This window comes from Coregonus clupeaformis, chromosome 21 (genome assembly GCF_020615455.1).
Source record: "Coregonus clupeaformis isolate EN_2021a chromosome 21, ASM2061545v1, whole genome shotgun sequence".
NCBI classification, from domain to species: Eukaryota; Metazoa; Chordata; class Actinopteri; order Salmoniformes; family Salmonidae; genus Coregonus; species Coregonus clupeaformis.
Genome location: NC_059212.1, coordinates 38,094,709 through 38,119,387, shown reverse-complemented (window position 1 = coordinate 38,119,387; position 24,679 = coordinate 38,094,709). Strand labels below are relative to the sequence as shown.

Here is a 24,679-nt window from a genome sequence, read left to right as displayed (position 1 = left end):
AATTTAATTTCCGTCTCTCTTCCCGTTCTCTTCTTCCTGTTAGCAGTGTCACTAGTTATGAGAGTTGTGATGTAGTACCTGTAGAGTGAGTTTGGCGGTGACACACTCCTTCTTGCCCTGTGCACTGAGGGTGAGAACACCAGTGGACTCGTAGTCATGGTCCTCGCTGGAACGTGTGGAGAAGGTTACTCTGGGGGGAAGACCCTTCTTCCTACGCTCCACCTCCGCTTCAAAGGAGTACGCTACCGCTGTAGGTAGGGGAGGGAGAGGAGAGGGAGAGGGAGAGGGAGAGAGAGAGAGAGAGAGAGAGAGAGAGAGAGAGAGAGAGAGAGAGAGAGAGAGAGAGAGAGAGAGAGAGAGAGAGAGAGAGAGAGAGAGAGAGAGAGAGAGAGAGAGAGAGAGAGAGAGAGAGAGAGAGAGAGAGAGAGAGAGAGAGAGAGAGAGAGAGAGAGAGAGAGTTACTATTGCAGTTATTATTGCATACTGATCTAAAGCCCATTGAATTTATTTTCATTTTTATCATAACACAAAAGGTGTTGTCTTACTCAGTTTGGGGTTATAGGATTTAGGGTTGGCTGTGTAGGAGAAACAGGCCTCTACCTCCAAGCTGGGAACACATAAAGTCATTAGTATTTATGAATATGGTTCTACTGGTTTAAATGGTTTATCCTTTTTCATATGCAGATAAACAGCACAAACACAGCAAACTTACCAAATGCTGTTGCCACAGTTCTTCTTAGTCAGATCAATCTCCTTTGGCACTGTCTTGACAACCTTCTGGATGTTGATGACTGGCCGAGCTCTGGAGTAACGTCACAGTGTCAAGTGTTTAAAGGTAAAGTGGCAAAAAAAAAGTAGAACGAATGGAATGTATTTAAAACAAAACATTGTGGGGTAGATGACTAACAGATTACTATTTGCCATTGTTACCTGTAGACAAACACAGAGTCGGAGAGAGATCCTATGGCCAGGTCAGGGTAGGAATTCCTGTCCAGGTCCATGTTACCAGCTAGAGAATAACCGAACAACCTCGTCTTTGATGGCACCCCTGACAACACCTGTGCAGGTTTGATATTAATGCCCTGAGCTGAGCCATGGTAGATGAACACTTTCCCTGCCCCATTGTCATCATATGGTGCTCCCACAGCAATGTCTGACAGAGAGAGAGAGTCAGGATTACACACTGTCTACATACACACAAAGGCAAAGACAGACATATGAATACACACACACAGCTACGTTTTTAGGATTTCTACATTTGGGGAAAATGTTTTAGCAGGGTCTGAAAAAAGGGCCTTTTATAAACACATTTCATTCAATTCTACTTCATATACATGATAGAAGACATTAGCAAATTATTATTTTTTATCACACAAATGGCCAAATGCAGGCTACTGTGCAACTCGCTATTCAGGTAGGATGCAATTTATAATCATTTTTTTTTTATCATTATTGTATATCATTGTTATTATTGTAGGCCTATTCATTTACCTAAACCAGCTTTTTTTATGATTTTTTTTATTTTACCCCCTTTTTCGATCTTGTCTCATCGCTGCAACTCCCCAACGGGCTCGGGAGGCGAAGGTCGAGTCATGCGTCCTCCGAAACATGACCCGCCAAAACCGCGCTTCTTAAGCAGGCCTTTTTTGTCAAATAAATATCATTAGCCTATTGCTGTCATTTGGGTATGGTTTGCACTAGCCTTTCTTGTTTATAAAGTTTAGAAACTTTTGTGATGGTTTGGTGTGGTTATTAGCCTGTTATACTGCAGGCCGATGAAGGCAGTGCGCACCGGCACTCCAACTGACTCCGACAGTTGACCTTGAGGTGAGGAAGACAGTTCCAGGCCTACCAGAGGTACTCTTATAATCTAACAATATAATGCTTATCTTTATAACAAAATATTCTAATCGAAAAAATTACGAATAAACCTCCTTCTGTATGCCTATATCTGTGTGCTCCATATTTAGTTTAAGATGGGTTATAAGGCCTTTTGTAAAATAAATATCATTAGCCTACTGCTGTAATTTGTAGGGTTAGGTAGGCACTAGCCTGTCTTAGTAATTGCTGCAATATAGCCTGTTCAATACTTTTGTGAAGGTTTAAACCAGTTCGCAAGTGTTTTGTTTCATTCTTTTGGGTCAAATCAAGTTCCAACTGTAGACGAATGTTTGTTTGCTGAGCTATAATATCCTGCTTTTATTTTCCCTATAAACAATGTCTTGACTTAATGTTGATATTACTCTAATAAAGTTTAGAAACTTTTGTGTAGGTTTGGTGTGGTGTGGCTATTAGCCTGTTATACTCCAGTCCTGTGATATGAAGGCAGTGCGCACCGGCGCTCCACGCAACTGACTCCGACAGTTGAACTTAAGGTGAGGAACAATGTTTTAGGCCTAGCAGAGTTAGCCTACTCCTATAATCTAATAATACAATGCTTATCTTTATAACAAAATATTATGATCGAAAAATAACGAATTTGCCTCCTTCTGTACGCCTATATCTGTATAGCAGACGCAGTAGCCGATCTGGTAAGGCTAAATAAATGCATGTTAGTGTTGTTGCATGCCGCTAGTGTTGTTGCATGCCGCCTGCATATCTTTCTCTCGCTCTCTCTGGGGCTAGGCCTAAGCTTCTATTCCTTCATATTTATTTGTAAATATTAATATCATAGAGTGGACACCTAAGACTATAGGCCTATGTATGCAATGCCCTGATGCATTTAGTGCTCAAATCTCTGACAGCTGAACAGTGAGGTAGACAATTATTGTTTCAGGAAAGCAAAAACCAATAAAACAATAGGCTATAAAGTTTTGCATGTACTATAGATCGAAACACAACAAATAATGTTTTTGTAATTTGTTATAGGCTGTTTATAAGGATGTAATGTGGCTCATTTGGCCAATATCCCTTGTTTACTAATGAAGCTGAGTGCGTGGGTGGATACCCTAATGGGTTAAGCACCCAATCTCAAATGTCCGATAAATTAAAATCTTCCCAGTCACTTGTCCGGTTGCAAATGTTCTTAACATACTCTGATATATAGTATATACTGTATATATTATAGGCTACAAAATACACTTTCCAGTGACACCGACTCACCCAATGACAAAGATTAAGGCAGCAGATACTCGCCGGTGATGGCCGATGCGCCTGTGCCAATTTCTCAAAATAAGCTGCTGTTCGCTCAGAATTGCTCAAAATTAGTTGAGATTTTTTTTTTATAGGTCTTCTCTTTTCAGCAGTAGGCATTTGCTTTCTAAACGGTAGGCATACGTTTTTCTCGCGATTGTATTTAGAAATGTGTGAAAGGCAAACTGACAGCCGCAACCAACCATAGAAATAGAGTACATAGATGGCGAAATGTGTGAAAGGCAAACTGACAGCCGCAACCAACCATAGAAATAGAGTACATAGATGGCAATTCAGATCTGGCAGCCATTGTTAGTATACCCATGAGTTTAACAGTCAAAGTGCCAGGGTAAGAGGTTCCAAAATCCTACTATGGATTATATCTATGGCCACAACGCAACAAACTGTTCTATATTTAGCCCGCTTGATGCCCAAATTGCCTTCCAGACTGTAAGTGCTTGTTATAAAACTTAATCCACAACTATTTATTTGAAATTATGCTCTTTGGTGCAGTATTTTGAATTATTTAATTTATATGTCTGTTCAGATAGCCTAATCTTGCCAAAATTATTTCAATTTATCAGGGGGTGCTGCACCACCACCAGCAACCCTACTTCCCACCGCTAGGCATACCCCCCTCACCCTGATAACCGTCCAAGTTGAGATCTCCCAGGTTTTCTACAGCCAGTCCGAACATGGAGTCCTGAGGTCCGTCTATCCTGGTGGGTGTGAGCTTACTCCAGACTCCGCCCTTGTTAATATAGGCATAAATAGCCCCGCCCACCTTTCCATCCTTCTCAAAGAACTGAGGGGCTCCCACCACGATATCCTGCCACCTAGAGCCAGAGAGAGAGAGAGAGAGAGAGAGACATGACTCAGAGAAACAGAGAAAGAGATCATCTCAACATGGAACTAATCGTCTCATTTCAAATATCATCTGAGAGGCTCAAACTATGATATCCCTCACTGTGGAGAGAGAGAAGCCATGATACCCTCCACTGTGGAGAGAGAGAAACTGACAATGATATTCTGTCTTAGATAGATAGATAGATAGATAGAAGGATATGGAAAGTGTAGTTTATTGATTTGATACACGCAATTATGTCTATGTCTCTGTCCAGTTTTGAGGAGCGTCTATGCAAACTGGTGAGACGTACAATAACCTTTACAACCCTTCGATGTGGTTGTATATTCGGACAATCACGCAAAAGACAACAGCTGGAGGGAGATATCACGGATATCACTACATTTTTACAACAACACTGATATCAAAGAAACATGGAGAAAGATTTGGGACCAGTATGATCGCAATCTAAAAAGGGTGAAGGAGATGAGGAGTGGGGCTGCCGCTGGTGGGACTGAATTGGCTTCGTGTTCATGTGGAAACCATGCGTTTGATACCATTCCACTTATTCGGCTCCAGCCATTACTATGAGCCCGTCCTCCCCGATTAAGGTGCCACCAACCTCCTGTGCATGGTACCATGGATGGTGTCTATTCCTAATGATCAATGTTTCCCGTTTCTCAGGGTCATGACGATATACTTTCACAGGACCATCGAGCAGTACTGTGTCCGCTCCGTCCACTCTCAAGTGAGACAGAGCCCTCCGTCTCACCCCAAAAACTTGTTTTTTTTCTTATTCACACGTTAAGGTGGTGGGTAATTTACTGTGGATTTTTTTGCATGTGTTTATATTTTTATGTACAAAAGGGAAGCCCAGACGCAGGGCCAGATGGTGTCACGAGTTGCTAAGCCAGAACCCAGAAGCAGACCAGGACAAGGTAAGTTGAAACGAAGGTGAGTGTTTATTACAAATTCAAGAGTGATGCTGAATAATCCAGGGAACAGAGCGGGCGGCGTTGATTAGTTGTTGGGGGTGCAGTGGTTGATCCCATCCTGGGTCGGCAGCCGCCGACCACCAGGCAGAGGTTGGATGAAGGTTCCGGACGGGTGACTGCAGATGGAACAAAACGGGGGTAAGTAAGCAACAAACCAACAAGGTGCAAAAACAACAAAACTAACGCTAGGCTCTAGGACTGATACTCTGGTAAACCTACTGTTCATGGCTAACGATCCGGCAGGGAATGGATGTTAGGCCAGAGCCTAAGAAGGGTGATGATCAGGACCAGGTGTGCAGATTGCTGATGGGATGCAGGTGCGGAAATCAAGAGAGCTCCCCGGGAGCGTTCCCGAACCCTCGGGAAACTGGAGATCACGAACAGAAAAACTAGTCACCAGACAGGACCCGACTCAGACTGCCGGGATCGTTACAGTACCCCCCTCCGACTGAACGCCACCGGGCGGACTCCCCGGAGCGCCAGGATGGAGGCGGTAGAAGTCACTGATGAGGTCAGCATCTAGGACCTGTCGCCGCGGAATCCAACTCCTCTCTTCAGGACCATACCCCTCCCAGTCCACGAGATACTGGAAACCCCGGCCCCGCCGTCTGGAATCCATGATGCGACGCACCGTGTGGCAGGACCACCTCCGATCATCCGAGGAGGAGGAGGAGGAGGCGGAGGAGGCAACAGAGGACTGAGGAAAACAGGCTTGAGGCAGGAGACATGAAAGGTGGGATGGACTCTGAGCGTCCTCGGGAGTTTGAGTCGAACTGCCACCGGATTGATCACCTTCTCCACCACAAACGGACCAATGAACTTCGGTAACAACTTCCTAGACTCAGTCCATAACGGAAGATCCCCGTGTGGCCAACCAGACCCTATCTCCGATGGAATAGGTGGGAGCGGGGATCCGGCGACGATTCGCCTGGAGCTGATACCGGTCCGAAACTCTAAGGAGTGCCTTTCTGGCCCGATGCCAGGTCCGGTGGCAACGACGAATATGGGCCTGAACAGAAGGCACTGAGAGCTCCTTCTCCTGAGAAGGGAACAGGGGAGGTTGGTAGCCATACAGGCACTGGAAGGGAGACATCCCAGTGGCAGATGTAGGGAGAGTATTGTGGGCATACTCAACCCAAGGCAACTGAGAGACCCAGGAGGTGGGGTTGGAAGAGACCAGGCAGCGTAGCGTGGATTCCATCTTCTGGTTGGCTCTCTCCGCCTGACCATTGGATTGGGGGTGAAAACCAGATGTGAGACTGACTGTAGCTCCAATGGCCAAACAGAAGGACTTCCAGACAGCAGAGGTAAACTGAGGGCCACGGTCGGAAACGATATCACTGGGCAAACCGTGGACCCTGAAAACCTCCCTAACCAGGATCTCGGACGTCTCCGAGGCAGAGGGAAGCTTGGCAACTGGCACAAAGTGGGCGAACTTGCTGAATCTGTCCACGATAGTCAGAACGACCGTGTTCCCCTCAGAAGCGGGCAACCCAGTGACGAAGTCCAGGGCCAGATGCGACCATGGTCGCCGGGGAATAGGAAGGGGGTGAAGTAGTCCAGAGCTGGGCCGATTGGTACTCTTATTCTGCGCACACACTGGACAGGCAGCAACAAAACCCCGAGTATCCTCGGCCATGGCAGGCCACCAAAAAGCGTCTGCGAAGAAACGCCATTGTCCGAGCCACGCCAGGGTGACAAGCCATCTTGCTGGCGTGGGACCATTTGAGGACAGCAGGACGAACCGACTCAGGCACAAACAACCGACCGGGTGGACCGTTACCGGGACCGGGCTGAGTCCGAAGGGCCGCCAGCACCTCCTCCTCAATCTTCCACATAACTGCTCCCACGACGCAGTTCCGGGGAGAATTGTCTCGGTCTTGGACCCACTCTCCTCCGTCTTCGAGAACATCCGGGACAAGGCGTCCGCCTTGCCGTTCTTAGATCCAGGTCGGAACGTCAGGGAAAACTTGAATCGTCCGAAAAACAACGCCCACCTGGCCTGACGGAGTTGAGACGTTTAGCCGATTGCACGTAAGCAAGATTCTTGTGGTCAGTCCAGACAATAAACGGTTGCTCCGCCCCCTCCAACCAGTGGCGCCACTCCTCCAAGGCAAGTTTCACCGCGAGAAGCTCCCGGTTACCCACATCGTAATTCCTCTCCGCAGGCGAAAGGCGACGCGAGTAGTAGGCGCAGGGATGGAGTTTACTGTCCGTGGAGCATCGCTGCGACAGGATGGCGCCAACTCCCACATCAGACGCTGGGTCCACTTCAACGAGCGAACTGACGGGCCGTGTCCGGTTGAGAGAGAATCGGTGCGTTGGTGAATCGCCTCTTCAAATCCAGAAACGCTCGATCCGCCTCCGGATTCCACTTGAAGGTCCTGATACTGGAAGTCAAGGCAGTTAACGGAGCGGCCACACGGCTGTAATCCCGGATGAATCTGCGGTAGAAATTCGCAAACCCCCAAAAATCTCTGGAGCTGCAATCTCGTACCGGGCTGGGCCCATTCCAGAACCGCTCTAACCTTCTCCTGGTCCATCCTAATCTCTCCCCTGGAGATGATGTACCCGAGAAAGGATGTCGTGTGGGCGTGAAACTCGCACTTCTCGGCCTTCACGAACAGGCGATTCTCCAACAATCGCTGCAGAACCTGCCGGACATGCTGGACGTGGTCGGAAGGTTCCTTCGAGAAGATCAGAATGTCATCCAGGTAAACAAACACAAAGAGACCGATCATATCTCTCAGGACGCTGCGTTCACCATACTCTGGAATACCGCTGGAGCATTGGTCAGTCCAAACGGCATCACCTGATACTCAAGTGACCCATCGGTGTATTGAAACCCGTCAACCACTCGTCCCCCTCTCTGATCCGGACCATGTGATACGCATTGCGTAGGTCTAGCTTGGTGAACACCGTAGCACCCTGTAAGGAGTCGAAGGCAGAACTCATCAAGGGCAGGGGATACTTGTTCTTGACCGTGATGTCATTCAACCCCGATAATCAATACACGGTCGAAGAGAGCCATCCTTCTTACCCACAAAGAAGAATCCTGCCCCCAGGGGGTGATGACGAGGGAACGAACGAGACCAGCAGCTAGGGACTCCTTGATGTAGGTCTCCAAAGCCTCACGTTCAGGTCGGGAGATACTGTATAACCTTCCCTTGGGGTAGACAGCTCCAGGGAACAGGTTGATGGCACAATCATATGGTCGGTGGGGAGGGAGTGACAGAGCCTTCTGCTTACTGAACACTTCCCCAAATCGTGATATGTCTCGGGAACCAGGGACAAATCTGGGGGTTTAGCCTCAATCACCTGACTGGGAACCGAATGGGGGCAGGCAGTCTTGAGACAGTTAGCATGACAATCAAGGCTCCAACTCGTTACCTTGCCCGTCACCCAATCGAACGTGGGATTGTGTTCCTTCAGCCAGGGGTATCCAAGGACCAGAGGAACATGGGAAGACGGCAGAATGAAGAATGAAATCATCTCAGAATGATTCCCCGACAACCGCATCTTAACCGGTTCAGTCCTCATCGTGATACGTGCCAGACTACTGCCGTTCAGAGTGGTAGCTTCAATGGCTTCCGCAATTGCTCCTTGGAAAGCCCCAGCTGTTCCACCAACTCGGCATCTAGAAAGCTTCCATCGGCACCTGAATCGATAAAAGCGTTAATCGCTAAGCTCTGATTCCTGTTCATAAGGGTAGCCGGAAACGGGGTCTGACAGAGGTATTGAGAGGATCGAAACTGGCTCGCTAAAAGTCCTCCCAACTTTAGCGAGCCGCGCAGTTTGACGACCCGACTGGAACCTGAGAAGCTGATCGGTTGGACGGAACCCATTGCTTCTCCCTCCCTTCGCTCTCGGACTCGATTATCCACCCGAATAGACAAGGCTACCAAGCTGTCCAGGTCACTAGGCTCCGGATAGGAGATCAACTCATCCTTGAGCTGCTCCGACAGACCCTGGTAAAAGGCCGCTTGCAGAGCCTCCTCATTCCACCCACTCTCCACAGCCAACGTCTTGAACTCGATCACGAAGTCGGCCACGCTGCGAGTTCCTTGGCGAAGCGAAACAGGCGCCTAGCTGCGTCCCTCCCTCGGACGGAATGGTCGAAGAGCTTCCTCATCTCGGCCGTGAACCCCTGGTATGAAGCCATGCAGGGATCCTGTCGTTCCCAAACGGCTGAAGCCCACTCCAGCGCTCGACCACGCAGCAACTCAATCACAAAGGCTATCCTAGCCTTGTCTGTGGCATAAGAGTAGGGCTGTAGATCGAACACTAATCCACACTGCATAAGGAAGGAACGGCATCTTCCCAGCTCCCCCCTCATATTTATCCGGCGTCGGAACCTTGGGCTCACGGAAGGACACAGCTTCAGAAGCGGCAGGCGAGATGGGTGAAACCGGTAGTGGATCCTCCACCGGACACTTGCGTTGGTTCTGGACCTCCGTCAGCCCGGTAGAAAGGTTCGAACTGACAACGCGATCTCCTGTAGTACCGTGCTATGATGGCCCAACATCTTCTCCTGCTGGGTAATGGCATGGCGAACAGAGTCCAGGTCCGCTGGGTTCATTACTGGCCGGATCGTTCTGTCACGAAGTTGCTAAGCCAGAACCCAGAAGCAGACCAGGACAAGGTAAGTTGAAACGCGAAGGTGAGTGTTTATTACAAATTCAAGAGTGATGCTGAATAATCCAGGGAACAGAGCGGGCGGCGTTGATTAGTTGTTGGGGGTGCAGTGGTTGATCCCATCCTGGGTCGGCAGCCGCCGACCACCAGGCAGAGGTTGGATGAAGGTTCCGGACGGGTGACTGCAGATGGAACAAAACGGGGGTAAGTAAGCAACAAACCAACAAGGTGCAAAAACAACAAAACTAACGCTAGGCTCTAGGACTGATACTCTGGTAAACCTACTGTTCATGGCTAACGATCCGGCAGGGAATGGATGTTAGGCCAGAGCCTAAGAAGGGTGATGATCAGGACCAGGTGTGCAGATTGCTGATGGGATGCAGGTGCGGAAATCAAGAGAGCTCCCCGGAGCGTTCCCGAACCCTCGGGAAACTGGAGATCACGAACAGAAAAACTAGTCACCAGACAGGACCCGACTCAGACTGCCGGGATCGTTACAGATGGATTACCAGGACGTGTACTCCGAGCATACGCTGACCAACTGGCAAGTGTCTTCACTGACATTTTCAACCTGTCCCTGACCGAGTCTGTAATACCTACATGTTTCAAGCAGACCACCATAGTCCCTGTGCCCAAGAACACCAAGGTAACCTGCCTAAATGACTACCGACCCGTAACATTCACGTCTGTAGCCATGAAGTGCTTTGAAAGGCTGGTCATGGCTCACATCAACACCATCATCCCAGAAACCCTAGATCACCTCCAATTTGCATACCACCCAACAGATCACGCAATCGCTATTGCACTCCACACTGCCCTTTCCCACCTGGATAAAAGGAACACCTACGTGAGAATGCTGTTAATTGACTACAGCTCAGCGATCAACACCATAGTGCCCTCAAAGCTCATCACTAAGCTAAGGACCCTGGGACTAAACCCCTCTCTCTGCAACTAGATCATGGACTTCCTGACGGGCCACCCTCAGGTGGTAAGGGTAGGCAACAACACATCTGCCATGCTGATCCTCAACACGGGGGCCCCTCAGGGGTGCGTGCTTAGTCCCCTGCTGTACTGCCTGTTCACCCATGACTGTGTGGCCAAGCACGACTCCAACACCATCATTAAGTTTTCCGACAACACAACGGTGGTAGGCCTGATCACCGACAACGATGAGACAGCCTATTGGGAGGAGGTCAGAGACCTGGCAGTGTGGTGCCAGGACAATAACCTCTCCATCAACGTGATCAAGACAAAGGAGATGATCGTGGACTACAGGAAAAGGAGGGACGAGCACGCCCCCAGTATCATCAACGGAGCTGTAGTGGAGCAGGTTGAGAGCTTCAAGTTCCTTGGTGTCCACATCAAACACACCAAGACAGTCGTGAAGAGGGCACGACAACGCCTATTCCCCCTCAGGAGACTAAAAGATTTGGCATAGGTCCTCAGATCCTCAAAGTTCTACAGCTGCACCATAGAGAGCATCCTGACTGGTTGCATCACCGCCTGGTATGGGAACTGCTCAGCCTCCAACCGCAAGGCGCTACCGAGGGTATTGCGTACAGCCCAGTACATCACTGGGGCCAAGCTTCCTGCCATCCAGGAAATCTATACCAGGTGGTGTCAGAGGAAGGCCCTAAAAATTGCCAAAGACTCCAGCTACCCTAGTCATAGACTGTTCTCTCTGCTACCGCATGGCAAGCGGTACCGGAGCGCCAAGTCTAGGTCCAAAAGGCTTCTTAACAGCTTCTATCCCCAAGCCATAAGACTGCTGAATGGCTAATCAAATGGCTACCCGGACTATTTGCATTAACCCCCCCACCTTTTTTACGCTGCTGCTACTCGCTGTTTATTATCTATGCATAGTCACTTTACCCCTACCTACAGTGAGGGGAAAAAGTATTTGATCCCCTGGTGATTTTGTACGTTTTCCCACTGACAAAGACATGATCAGTCTATAATTTTAATGGTAGGTTTATTTGAACAGTGAGAGACAGAATAACAACAAAAAAATCCAGAAAAATGCATGTCAAAAATGTTATAAATTGATTTGCATTTTAATGAAGGAAATAAGTATTTGACCCCTCTTCAAAACATGACTTAGTACTTGGTGGCAAAACCCTTGTTGGCAATCACAGAGGTTAGACGTTTCTTGTAGTTGGCCACCAGGTTTGCACACATCTCAGGAGGGATTTTGACCCACTCCTCTTTGCAGATCTTCTCCAAATCATTAAGGTTTCGAGCCTGACGTTTGGCAACTCAAACCTTCAGCTCCCTCCACATATTTTCTATGGGATTCAGGTTTGGAGACTGGCTAGGCCACTCCAGGACCTTAATGTGCTTCTTCTTGAGCCACTCCTTTGTTGCCTTGGCCGTGTGTTTTGGGTCATTGTCATGCTGGAATACCCATCCACGACCCATTTTCAATGCCCTGGCTGAGGGAAGGAGGTTCTCACCCAAGATTTGACGGTACATGGCGCCGTCCTTTCGTCCCTTTGATGCGGTGAAGTTGTCCTGTCTCCTTAGCAGAAAAACACCCCCAAAGCATAATGTTTCCACCTCCATGTTTGACGGTGGGGATGGTGTTCTTGGGGTCATAGGCAGCATTCCTCCTCCTCCAAACACGGCGAGTTGAGTTGATGCCAAAGAGCTCCATTTTGGTCTCATCTGACCACAACACTTTCACCCAGTTCTCCTCTGAATCATTCAGATGTTCATTGGCAAACTTCAGACGGGCCTGTATATGTGCTTTCTTGAGCAGGGGGACCTTGCGGGCGCTGCAGGATTTCAGTCCTTCACGGCGTTGTGTGTTACCAATTGTTGTCTTGGTGACTATGGTCCCAGCTGCCTTGAGATCATTGACAAGTTCCTCCCGTGTAGTTCTGGGCTGATTCCTCACCGTTCTCATGATCATTGCAACTCCACGAGGTGAGATCTTGCATGGAGCCCCAGGCCGAGGGAGATTGACAGTTCTTTTGTGTTTCTTCCATTTGCGAATAATCGCACCAACTGTTGTCACCTTCTCACCAAGCTGCTTGGCGATGGTCTTGTAGCCCATTCCAGCCTTGTGTAGGTCTACAATCTTGTCCCTGACATCCTTGGAGAGCTCTTTGGTCTTGGCCATGGTGGAGAGTTTGGAATCTGATTGATTGATTGCTTCTGTGGACAGGTGTCTTTTATACAGGTAACAAGCTGAGATTAGGAGCACTCCCTTTAAGAGTGTGCTCCTAATCTCAGCTCGTTACCTGTATAAAAGACACCTGAGAGCCAGAAATCTTTCTGATTGAGAGGGGGTCAAATACTTATTTCCCTCATTACATTTACATTTTAGTCATTTAGCAGACGCTCTTATCCAGAGCGACTTACAGTTAGTGAGTGCATACATAATTTTTTTAATTTTTTCATACTGGCCCCCCGTGGGAATCGAACCCACAACCCTGGCGTTGCAAATGCCATGCTCCAACTGAGCTACATCCCTGCCGGCCATTCCCTCCCCTACCCTGGACGACGCTGGGCCAATTGTGCGCCGCCCCATGGGTCTCCCAGTCGCGGCCGGCTACGACAGAGCCTGGATTCGAACCAGGATCTCTAGTGGCACAGCTAGCAGTGCCTTAGACCACTGCGCCACTCGGGAGTCATTAAAATGCAAATCAATTTATAACATTTTTAACATGCGTTTTTCAGGATTTTGTTGTTGTTGTCCTGTCTCTCACTGTTCAAATAAACGTACCATTAAAATTATAGACTGATCATGTCTTTGTCAGTGGGCAAACGTACAAAATCAGCAGGGGATCAAATACTTTTTTCCCTCACTGTACATGTACCTCAATTACCTCGACTAACCTGTACCCCGCACATTGACTCGGTACCGGTACCCCCGTATATAGCCTCGTTATTGTTATTGTTGCTCTTTTCTTTTTTTACTTTAGTTTATTTAGTAAATCTTTTTCTTATCTCTTATTTTTCTTAAAACTGCATTGTTGGTTAAGGGCTTATAAGTCAGCATTTCACGGGAAGGTCTACACCTGTTGTATTCGACGCATGTGACAAATAAAATTTGATTTGATTTTACTTAATTCCTCATTCACGTTACTGGTTTTTACTTTGTGTTTTTTCTCTTATTTCCCCTTTCATCACACTTTTCACCTGTGTATTACATTGTTTTACATATCACTATTTTCTTCTTGTGATAGTAAATAAATATCTAAAAGGTCTACTTGTGGCAGAAAAGTGTTTTGAATCAGTCACTCAGTAAACGTGTACTGCTTTGTAAATGAGCTATGTAGTTGGTCAATGTCTTGGGGGTCTGTATTTATTGTCTACAGTTGGACAGTCATTGTCACCCACGTACCATAGGAAAGTCCTCATTGAAAGGCCACTACACATTACACAAGGTTAGGTAAATGTCTTGAGGGTCTAGCCTCCTAAAAATATGAAAAACTAAAACAACCAGGATGAAGTGACGGTCATTATGCTACTCTTTATTGTGATTTGTAAAGTGTGAATAAGAAAAACTGCAAAATCCAAACAGCAAAACCAAGTGTGTAGCTCAGAACATGACATATAAACAGACATCAACCAGAAGAAGAGAACGTGTGTGCGCACGTTTTCCAAACCACACTCCCACATTTACATTTTTCTTGGGTCCAGGAAGCTGTCTCCCCTCTCCTGGACGCAGGTCCCTAGTGGTTGTGGAGTGGATGTACCGTGTTGATGACTGTGTTGTCAATGTCTGTAGCGTCTGGGGTCCAAAGTTTATTGTGGAGGGCCACGCAGGCTATCACAATGGTCTCAGCTTTCTCTGGGGCAACCTCAAGGGCTCTTCCTAGGATCCTCCAAAGGATCCTCCAAAGCAGTTCTCTGAAATTCTTCTGGCTCTTGAGTGGCGGTAGTTATAGATCTCTGTGTCATCAAGGCCAGAAGAACCTTTGAATAAAATAAGTCTTTCCATTAGTAATGAACAGGACCATGAAGGCTTCAAATGTGTACAGTAACAACTGTGTAGAATATCTAAGATGTCTGATCACTTGTATGCATATCATTACAACATCTATATTGGTATAATTTTATATAGTCACATGTATTTAGCGTATCTTACCTGGATATGGTCGCATCAGGTTTACCCTCAGAAGGAATGCCTCATATCCCACGAAGACATAGGGGCTTGGTGTTTGGGTCCCCGGCAAACACTATGGCCTTGGTAGCGGCAGCTGGCCTACAATGAGTTGGGAGCCGAACTTGCTTTGTGAGAAGATTCCCGCATCTCAAAAGCCCTTGTATTGGTAGTACTCACTGACCGAGTTTGTCGGAGCTCGGATCCTAATATGTTTTCCGTCGACAGCTCCTGCAAAAAACTGATAATTCCAATGATTCCCAAAATCTCTGCCGATTTCTGCCAATTTTGCGGCAATTGTAATTCAAAAAGAGACATTTCTGCTTCTGTGGCTAAAAAGCAGTGTCGTTAAGCATATAACACCAGACTAAGCTGACATGATGTCATCACTAGTTAGAGTCAAAAAGAGTGCCTCGGCCTTGCTTGGTAAGCTACTCTGGCTCCCCAAGCCCCCTAGTGGATATACACTACACAAGGTGGACTTCCTCTCTGGGGTGAACGCAACAAAACGAGTCCGTTGCCCCCCAGAAAACGACTCCACCCACGTCCACTCATGCACGTAGATCATCGGAGTGGAGCTTGTAGCTGCCTTATGACGGCCTTCCACATCTGCGGTGGAAGGTGGCCGAGCTACAGCGGTGTTTGTCAGACCATGAGACATCCCAAAAATCGGTATTCTCACAAAAACGGCTGTAGCGTCCAACTAATATGACCACTCTATGGAAAGATGAGACTCTCATAAACACGGGACTCGTCTGAGGTCGGTACCGTACTAGTCTCACATCGGTACCGTCGATGTGCCAACTTCTGTTTAACTAATGTGGAAAGGGCAGATTCTCACGAACACAATGGTGCTCTCCATTTTGCTCTACAACCACAACAAGGCTGGGAGTGTTGGAAAGATTTTTCAAATATTTTTTTTTTAATCATTCGCAATGGATGTAAAAAAAAACAGGCTTTGTTGACTTACTGTGTGAGTTGAAGGAAAAATTACTGAGAATCGTATTAGTGGTGGACGTGGTGAGTTAAGACAATCAGAAATCAGACATTGCCAAATGGGCACTTTCCTACATTAACTTGTTTCTCACAAGTGTAGCAGGTTGTGGACTTTGCAAACAACGTTTCCACTCGGAGAATGAAAATGGTAAATGACTGTAATTAATACATGCATTAACAGAAATTAATATAACCAAATGATGGGGGAATTAACGGTACATTTACCAGGCCTACTGGTGACATACAGTGGTTTGCAAAAGTATTCATCCCCCACAGCTATTTTAAAAAACAAGTTAATGATACTCTGTGGCTAAGTCATGCTCTCTGGTGAAGTATTTTGAATGTTTTTATTTAGACCGTAGTAATTATATAAATCAATTTACTTAAGGGCAAGCCATTATCCTAACAGTGCACTGTACACCCTGCCAACTGTCCTTTCCAATTCACAAGAGTCTGAAACGAGAGATCTGTATATCATTTTTTACATTTTAGTCATTTAGCAGACGCTCTTATCCAGAGCAACTTAGAGTTAGTGAGTGCATACGGGGGAATGACAAGATGCTCATGTTTCCGCCCTGACAATGGGAGTCGTTGTCCCAAAGGCGGGAAGGCAGGCGAAAAACTTAGGTCTGCATATTATGCCCAAAGAAACGCATTGGACTTATTCTGGACAGATTTTGGCAAGAGTGAGCCCTCTCGCTTCGCCTCTTCCTTTCTGCTGAAACTCTCTCACAGGAGAAAGCATCTGAGCGAAACAGAGCCCCTCTGTCTTACTATATGTAGCCCATGTATCTGATCCAGTCTGGTCAGAAAAAGTATGACATGCCATACTCTTCTACACATACTGAGACAGAGGGGCGCTGTTTCGCTCGCTCGGATGCTTTATCTGAGATTGATTCTTCTTTCTGTCTGCGTGGGTCTCGGTCAAATAAATAATTAATATTCAATATGTTATTTGGATGGGCAAGGAGGTACGGTAGGGGCCCGCCCATTACGCCGGCCCTGGAAATAGTATCATGGTCTTGTCTTCTCGTACCCGTCTCCAGTGAGATCCACCACAGCAAGGTCGTAGCCGAACGATGAGGCTAGCCCCTCCCCTTCCAGGATGTACTCTGGTGACAGCATGGAGGATACATCGGACTCCTTCTTTAGCAACACCACCTCTCCACTGTGATGGGCTCTCGGAGCCCCTGCAACCACTGTCAGCTGACCCTTCTTAGTGATGTACTTCCCCGAGTCCAGAGAGAAGCCTGATAGGAGAGAGATGATTCACCAATCAATCAATCCGTCAGTCAATGTATGGCCACATAAATACAGACATGCTTCAGGTGAGATGGTGCTTTACTAAATGTTTGATGCACTGTACAGATATGGATGGAACACTGACTGAGTTTACACAGGCAGCCCAATTCTGATATTTTTTCACTAATTTGTCTTTCACATCAGAACTTTTCACATCAGCTCTTTATCAGAGCTGATCTGATTGGTCAAAAGATGAATTAGTGAAGAAAATATCAGAATTGGGCTGCCTGTGTAAACGCAGCCAGTGACTGACTGTGGCTGTAGATGTAGATGGACAAGCAATAAAAGACAACGTTCAAAATAATGTTGTACTGACCATGCATGACACAACATGAAGGGACCAAACCAAACAGAAACACTAACAAACAGCACCTGGTCTTGGCATCACACCAACACGACTGATGACACCAATATATTGCATTCTGCTTTCCTACAAGGATCCGCCAAAGCTAGGCGCTGTACAGATTCACTGATCTCTCCATCATATAGATCTATTCAAGCCCAGTTGGTTGGAAGTGGATGTGATTTCTAGCTCTGATCATCTGCACCACGCCTAGCTCAGGCCACTGTGCATGATGAGGACTAGTGTACGGAGTGATATTATTTTCTCTAGAGAGCATGATGTCATCACCCAGATAGTCTTACAATCCTAAGTAGCTATTGGCTGTCACATTGGTCTCCATAGCAACCTGAGGAGGAAGTGACTTGTACACAAACTGTTCATGCTGGTGCTGGACACACTGGTCATGAAGAGCACACATCGAGGAGGGAGGGGAGGGAGGGAGGGAGAGAGGGATGAGGGATGAAAGAATGCAGGGGTACCTACCCAGGTAGCTGTTAGGGGGCACAGGGACCAGGTCTGGGTTTAACTGGTTCTCATCACCCACCTCATAGGGCCCGTCTTTATACGAACGCATCTCCAACAGAGTGTTGTTCTTATGCTCTACTCTCACCATACCTGGAGAGAGGGGGAGGGAGGGAGGGAGGGAGGGAGGGAGGGATTAATGGAGAGGAGGATGAGGGATAGGAAAGTGAGGAAAGGGGGGATGGAGATACGTAATAAATAAATAACATGTAATAAATAAATAACACATAATAAATGACATGTAATAAATAACACGTAATAAATAAATAACACGTAATAAATAAATAATACGTAATAAATAACACGCAATAAATAAATAACACGTAATAAATAAATAACACGTAATAAATAAATAACACGGAATGAATAAATAACACATAATAATTGACATGTAATAAATAACACGTAATAAATAAATAACACGTAATAAATAAATAAATAAATAAATAATACGTAATAAATAACAAGCAATAAATAAATAACACATAATAAATAAATAAATAAATAAATAGTACGTAATAAATAACACGCAATAAATAAATAACACATAATAAATAAATAACACGTAATAAATAACACGTAATAAATACAATATATGAATCATGAGCTGAAAATAAAAGTGAAAAAGTACATGATATGACCCTAATCTAAATTCAACATTTTATCATTGTGGTTTTGCTTCCACTAGAGGTCACTATGGTTTATATACACTGCTCAAAAAAATAAAGGGAACACTAAAATAACACATCCTAGATCTGAATGAATGAAATAATCTTATTAAATACTTTTTTCATTACATAGTTGAATGTGCTGACAACAAAATCACACAAAAATGATCAATGGAAATCAAATGTATCAACCCATGGAGGTCTGGATTTGGAGTCACCCTCAAAATTAAAGTGGAAAACCACACTACAGGCTGATCCAACTTTGATGTAATGTCCTTAAAACAAGTCAAAATGAGGCTCAGTAGTGTGTGTGGCCTCCACGTGCCTGTATGACCTCCCTACAACGCCTGGGCATGCTCCTGATGAGGTGGCGGATGGTCTCCTGAGGGATCTCCTCCCAGACCTGGACTAAAGCATCTGCCAACTCCTGGACAGTCTGTGGTGCAACGTGGCGTTGGTGGATGGAGCGAGACATGATGTCCCAGATGTGCTCAATTGGATTCAGGTCTGGGGAACGGGGCGGTCCATAGCATCAATGCCTTCCTCTTGCAGGAACTGCTGACACACTCCAGCCACATGAGGTCTAGCATTGTCTTGCATTAGGAGGAACCCAGGGCCAACTGCACCAGCATATAGTCTCACAAGGGGTCTGAGGATCTCATCTCGGTACCTAATGGCAGTCAGGCTACCTCTGGCGAGCACATGGAGGGCTGTGCGGCCCCCAAAGAAATGCCACCCCACACCATGACTGACCCACCGCCAAACCGGTCATGCTGGAGGATGTTGCAGGCAGCAGAACGTTCTCCACGGCGTCTCCAGACTCTGTCACGTCTGTCACATGTGCTATGTGTGAACCTGCTTTCATCTGTGAAGAGCACAGGGCGCCAGTGGTGAATTTGCCAATCTTGGTGTTCTCTGGCAAATGCCAAACGTCCTGCACGGTGTTGGGCTGTAAGCACAACCCACACCTGTGGACGTCGGGCCCTCATACCACCCTCATGGAGTCTGTTTCTGACCGTTTGAGCAGACACATGCACATTTGTGGCCTGCTGGAGGTCATTTTGCAGGGCTCTGGCAGTGCTCCTCCTGCTCCTCCTTGCACAAAGGCGGAGGTAGCAGTCCTGCTGCTGGGTTGTTGCCCTCCTACGGCCTCCTCCACGTCTCCTGATGTACTGGCCTGTCTCCTGGTAGCGCCTCCATGTTCTGAACGCTACGCTGACAGACACAGCAAACCTTCTTGCCACAGCTCGCATTGATGTGCCATACTGGATGAGCTGCACTACCTGAGCCACTTGTGTGGGTTGTAGACTCCGTCTCATGCTACCACTAGAGTGAAAGCACCGCCAGCATTCAAAAGTGACCAAAGCATCAGCCAGGAAGCATAGGAACTGAGAAGTGGTCTGTGGTCACCAACTGCAAAACCACTCCTTTGTTGGGGGTGTCTTGCTAATTGTCTATAATTTCCACCTGTTGTCTATTTCATTTGCACAACAGCATGTGAAATTTATTGTCAATCAGTGTTGCTTCCTAAGTGGACAGTTTGATTTCACAGAAGTGTGATTGACTTGGAGTTACATTGTGATGTTTAAGTGTTCCCTTTATTTTTTTGAGCAGTGTATTTGAGCATCAGCTGATTGAAAGTGGAAGGGCCCATGCGGACTATGCTAATCTACCTAACCCTAACCTCTGACTCCTAACCTTACCCTGACCCCTAACCCTACCTCTAGCCCCTGACCATAACCTTACCCTGACCCCTAACCCAACCTCTACTTGAAGGTAACAGCACTCACTGCTCCCTCTAGTGGCCTGTTTCCACGTCATCTCCCAATGTCCTCAGACACGGACGGACGTCTAATACTGACTTGTATCTCGGGTGACATGCCCTGTGAATACTGCACTGTTGGGTAGGGCTTGCAAGTTAAGCATTTCACTGTACTTGTGCATGTGACAAATACAACTTGAAACCTATCTGATCTTGTCTAGGGTTTTGAATCCTTTCATACACACTCATACTCCTCTCCCCTACCTTTCCAGTCGTATGCTCCAGGAGCTCCAAACACTAGGTATTCATAGTCCCTAGTGAAGGTGGCAGACAGACCCTGTTGGCATGAGCCAAACCTCTCATGCCCACGTGCCCGCCCCTCACAGAACCTCCAGTTCCCTCCGTCCTCATCAGACTGGGCATTGATTGTCAGGTCCTGGCTCAGCACATAACACCTCCCTGTGATGTCACGAGATTCCTGGGGCGTGCTCACAAACAGACGCATCTGGTAGCGGTGGGCACACGTCTGGAGAGAGAGAGGAGAGGGATTGGTTAACAGAGCTGTCAGTCAAGTCAAGGGCCAATCAGTGGCCATGTTTGAATTCAATTATTTAAAACGCACGCATGCATGTGCACACACACACACACTTACCACAATCTTTCCTCCTGGTCCCTGGCTGTTCACTGTTACACCCATCCACTGGTTCTCCTTACTCTCAGTTTTCAGGTTCTCTACACACACAAAATCATCATGACATCTTCATTAAAGGTTGAATATCTAGTGATTCTACTAACAAACTATTTATTTGTAAGGACCTATGTAGACAGATGAAGACAGAAAATAAGTGTGTGTGCATGTGTTCAGAGGTGAGCTCACCATTGTTGTCAAACTCCACACGTTTACAGCTGGAGGAAGTGGTGTCACAGTTGTAGAGTCCTCCTGTGACCTTTGACTTCTGACCTCCTAGAGCTTTGGCCTTCGGAGCACCAACCAGCAACCTGTAACACACACCACAATGCGATGTTTGAATTAAGGAAACAAAAACACACACACAAACAAACAGAAGTTTGGCCCACATACCACCAACCAGTAAAATTATAACATGGCTGATAGACACAGACACACATATAAAAATAGCATCCCTGTCCTTGTCTGGCCTACAGTTTACAAAGAGGTCATCATACAAAGCACTCACACACACAACCCACACCCATTAGTAGAGGAAGCTGTCAGTGAGCCAATAGATCTGTCTACACTGTGACAACCTGTGATAATCTGGACCAGCCTATCAACAGTCCTCTCATTGTGGACCAGCCTATCAACAGCCCTCTCCATCTGGACCAGCCTATCAACAGCCCTCTCCATCTGGACCAGCCTATCAACAGCCCTCTCCATCTGGACCAGCCTATGAACAGCCCTTTACATCTGGACCAGCCTATCAACAGCCCTCTACATCTGGACCAGCCTATCAACAGCCCTCTCCATCTGGACCAGCCTATCAACAGCCCTCTACATCTGGACCAGCCTATCAACAGCCCTCTACATCTGGACCAGCCTATCAACAGCCCTCTACATCTGGACCAGCCTATGAACAGCCCAGATTTTCATAAAAAGGCCACGCATATGGGCTCTTGTTTCTGCATCACCAAATTTTGCTCGAGGCAAAAAGAGTTGGGTGGGTGCGCTTCGGTGCAGCTGACGGTAGTGGTCTGGAGAGCATGGAGCATCACTCTGTCACTTCTCACAATGGTCCTCGTTTAGTAAAGTTCGATCAAAGCTGAATCAATGTCTTGGAAGATCACATAATTATTAATTAGTATAACGTTACTGTTACACCACCTCATTTCTTATGAGATTTTAGGACATTTAGCTGAATAGTCTAAAAGAAAATCTGATGTGGTCAAAACTCAACTCAACAGCTTACGCAACTAGGCAGGGTGTGTGTGTGTGTCCATGGATTGATAGGCCATTCACCATGTCCATGGATTGATAGGCCATTCACCATGTCCATGGATTGATAGGCCATTCACCATGTCCATGGATTGATAGGCCATTCACCATGTCCATGGATTGATAGGCCATTCACCATGTCCATGGATTGATAGGCCATTCACCATGTCCATGGATTGATAGGCCATTCACCATGTCCATGGATTGATAGGCCATTCACCATGTCCATGGATTGATAGGCCATTCACCATGTCCATGGGTTGATAGGCCATTCACCATGTCCATGGGTTGATAGGCCTTTCACCATGTCCATGGGTTGATAGGCCATTCACCATGTCCATGGATTGATAGGCCATTCACCATGTCCATGGGTTGATAGGCCATTCACCATGTCCATGGGTTGATAGGCCATTCACCATGTCCATGGGTTGATAGGCCATTCACCATGTCCATGGGTTGATAGGCCATTCACCATGTCCATGGATTTCAGTCTGCATTGACTGCTATGTGCAACAAGCTCTCACAGTCTCACTCAGAATTTTCAAACGTCACATTTTGAAGTTGTTCCAAACGGAACATTTCTAAGTGTTCAAGGTTAAGTTGAATCATAAACACATTTTTAAGGTTAGGGTTAAGTTTAGGCATTAACTCCAAAATCTTAAGGTTAGTCATTAACTCCGAATGGTTAAGGTAAGGGTTAAGATTTGTGAAAGGCTTAAAACAAAAATATATATATTGCTGGATTCAAAAATGCTACCCTTGGCACCATAGGCAGATGCTTAAGCCCAGCCACCATCTCCATTGCCCTAGTAAAACTGGAACCTACTTGAAGGTAACAGCGTTCACTGTTGCCCCTCAGACATGGATGTTGAATACTGACTTGTATCACAGGTGACCTCGCTGACTATGTGGGTATCAATACACTTGAACTTGACCCAGGGGCGTAGACATGGGTGGGCCTTGGACTGTGGATCATTTGCTTTCTCTACAGAGAAAATAACCATACTAGATTGATTTCTATGGTTTAAGTCCTTGATGAGATTAAAAGCCCACCTGTTTTGAAGCACAGCTCATATTCATACCTACGTGCGCATCATCTGGCTGAACAGAGGTACTACTCTACAGAGGTATATTTGGGGTCAAGCCTGTGATAAAAACCTAATTAACAGAGAGAGAACGAGAAAGAGAGAGAGAGCGAGAGGGGGGGGGGGGACAGGAGAGATCGAGAAAAACAGGAGTGGGAGAGGGAGAGAGTGAGAGGGGGAGAGGGAGAGAGGGAGAGAGAGAGAGGGAGAGCCATGTCTACTCTATAGAATAGTTGACCCCAGGCGGTGAAAGCAAAGGGAATGGCCTTGGAATGGCCACATGGTGGGGGCATTGACTGCTCTGAGTCACATTGGAGATTCCCCAGAGTGGAGGGAGCGAGTGAAAGAAGGGAGGGCTTGAAGAGAGGGAGTGAAAATAAATGGAATTGAGCCCAGGTAATCAAACATTCTGCTTTCACACTGATCTCAGAACAATGAGCATCCTTCGTGTTGCCCCCTGCCATACATACATGTATACGCCACAGGAGGTTGGTGGCACCTTAATTGGGGAGGACGGGCTTGTGGTAAAGTCTGGAGCGGAGTCAGTGGAATGCTATCAAATACATCAAACACATGGATTCCATGTGTTTGATGCCATTCCATTTGCTCCGTTCCAGACATTATTATGTCCTCCCTTCTGCAGCCTCCACTGGTACGTGCACGTGCAGGAGAATAGATGGAAAGAAGAGGTATCCTCTTACTTATGCCCCTACTGTAGTTTAGGATCAGATTACCCTCCTTAAAACCTAAAACATTAGGGGATGAGAAAAGATCTGATCCTGAACCAGGGGATAGCAGCAACTTGTACCTTCTCCTTAGACTATGGGGGTCCACTAAGAGTAAAGAGACGGTCAACAGGAACCACCAACACCGTACATGATGGTGTTATTGTATAACTATATACAGTACAGAACCAGAATGCAATTACCCAGTTACACAGTAACTGCATATGAAACAATATTTTAATTGTATTTCTTTTGTCATTTAGCTGACGCTCTTATCCAGAGCGACTTACATGAGCAATTAGGGTTAAGTGCCTTGCTCAAGGGCACATCAACAGATTTTTCACCTAGTCGGCTCGGGGATTAGAACCAGCGCTCTTAACCATTAAGCTACCTGCCGCCCTATTGTACATGGTCTCAATTGTTCATTTACGTCTGTGCAATGTAAAGCATACAGGGAGTGTGAGAGGGACACAGGGAGTGTGAGAGGGACACAGGGAGTGAGAGAGAGACAGGGAGTGTGAGAGAGGGAGACAGGGAGTGTGAGAGGGAGGCAGGGAGTGAGAGAGGGTGACATGGAGTGTGAGAGAGAGGGAGGCAGGGAGTGAGAGA

General features: G+C 46.8%; 1 protein-coding gene across 1 annotated transcript in view; it reads right to left on the bottom strand.

The window, feature by feature from the left end:
- The window catches only part of LOC121535524 (integrin alpha-6), a 41,221-nt gene that overhangs the window by 5,256 nt on the left and 11,286 nt on the right, over positions 1–24,679 (bottom strand). The window contains exons 2-11 of the mRNA XM_041842667.2: positions 21,187–21,308; positions 20,962–21,041; positions 20,574–20,835; positions 17,841–17,972; positions 16,749–16,962; positions 3,775–3,968; positions 931–1,153; positions 713–802; positions 546–607; positions 79–248 (exon numbers count right to left, since the gene is read on the bottom strand). Coding sequence (XP_041698601.1) covers positions 79–248; positions 546–607; positions 713–802; positions 931–1,153; positions 3,775–3,968; positions 16,749–16,962; positions 17,841–17,972; positions 20,574–20,835; positions 20,962–21,041; positions 21,187–21,308 — 1,549 coding nt within the window. The remainder of the gene's footprint in view (positions 1–78; positions 249–545; positions 608–712; positions 803–930; positions 1,154–3,774; positions 3,969–16,748; positions 16,963–17,840; positions 17,973–20,573; positions 20,836–20,961; positions 21,042–21,186; positions 21,309–24,679) is intronic.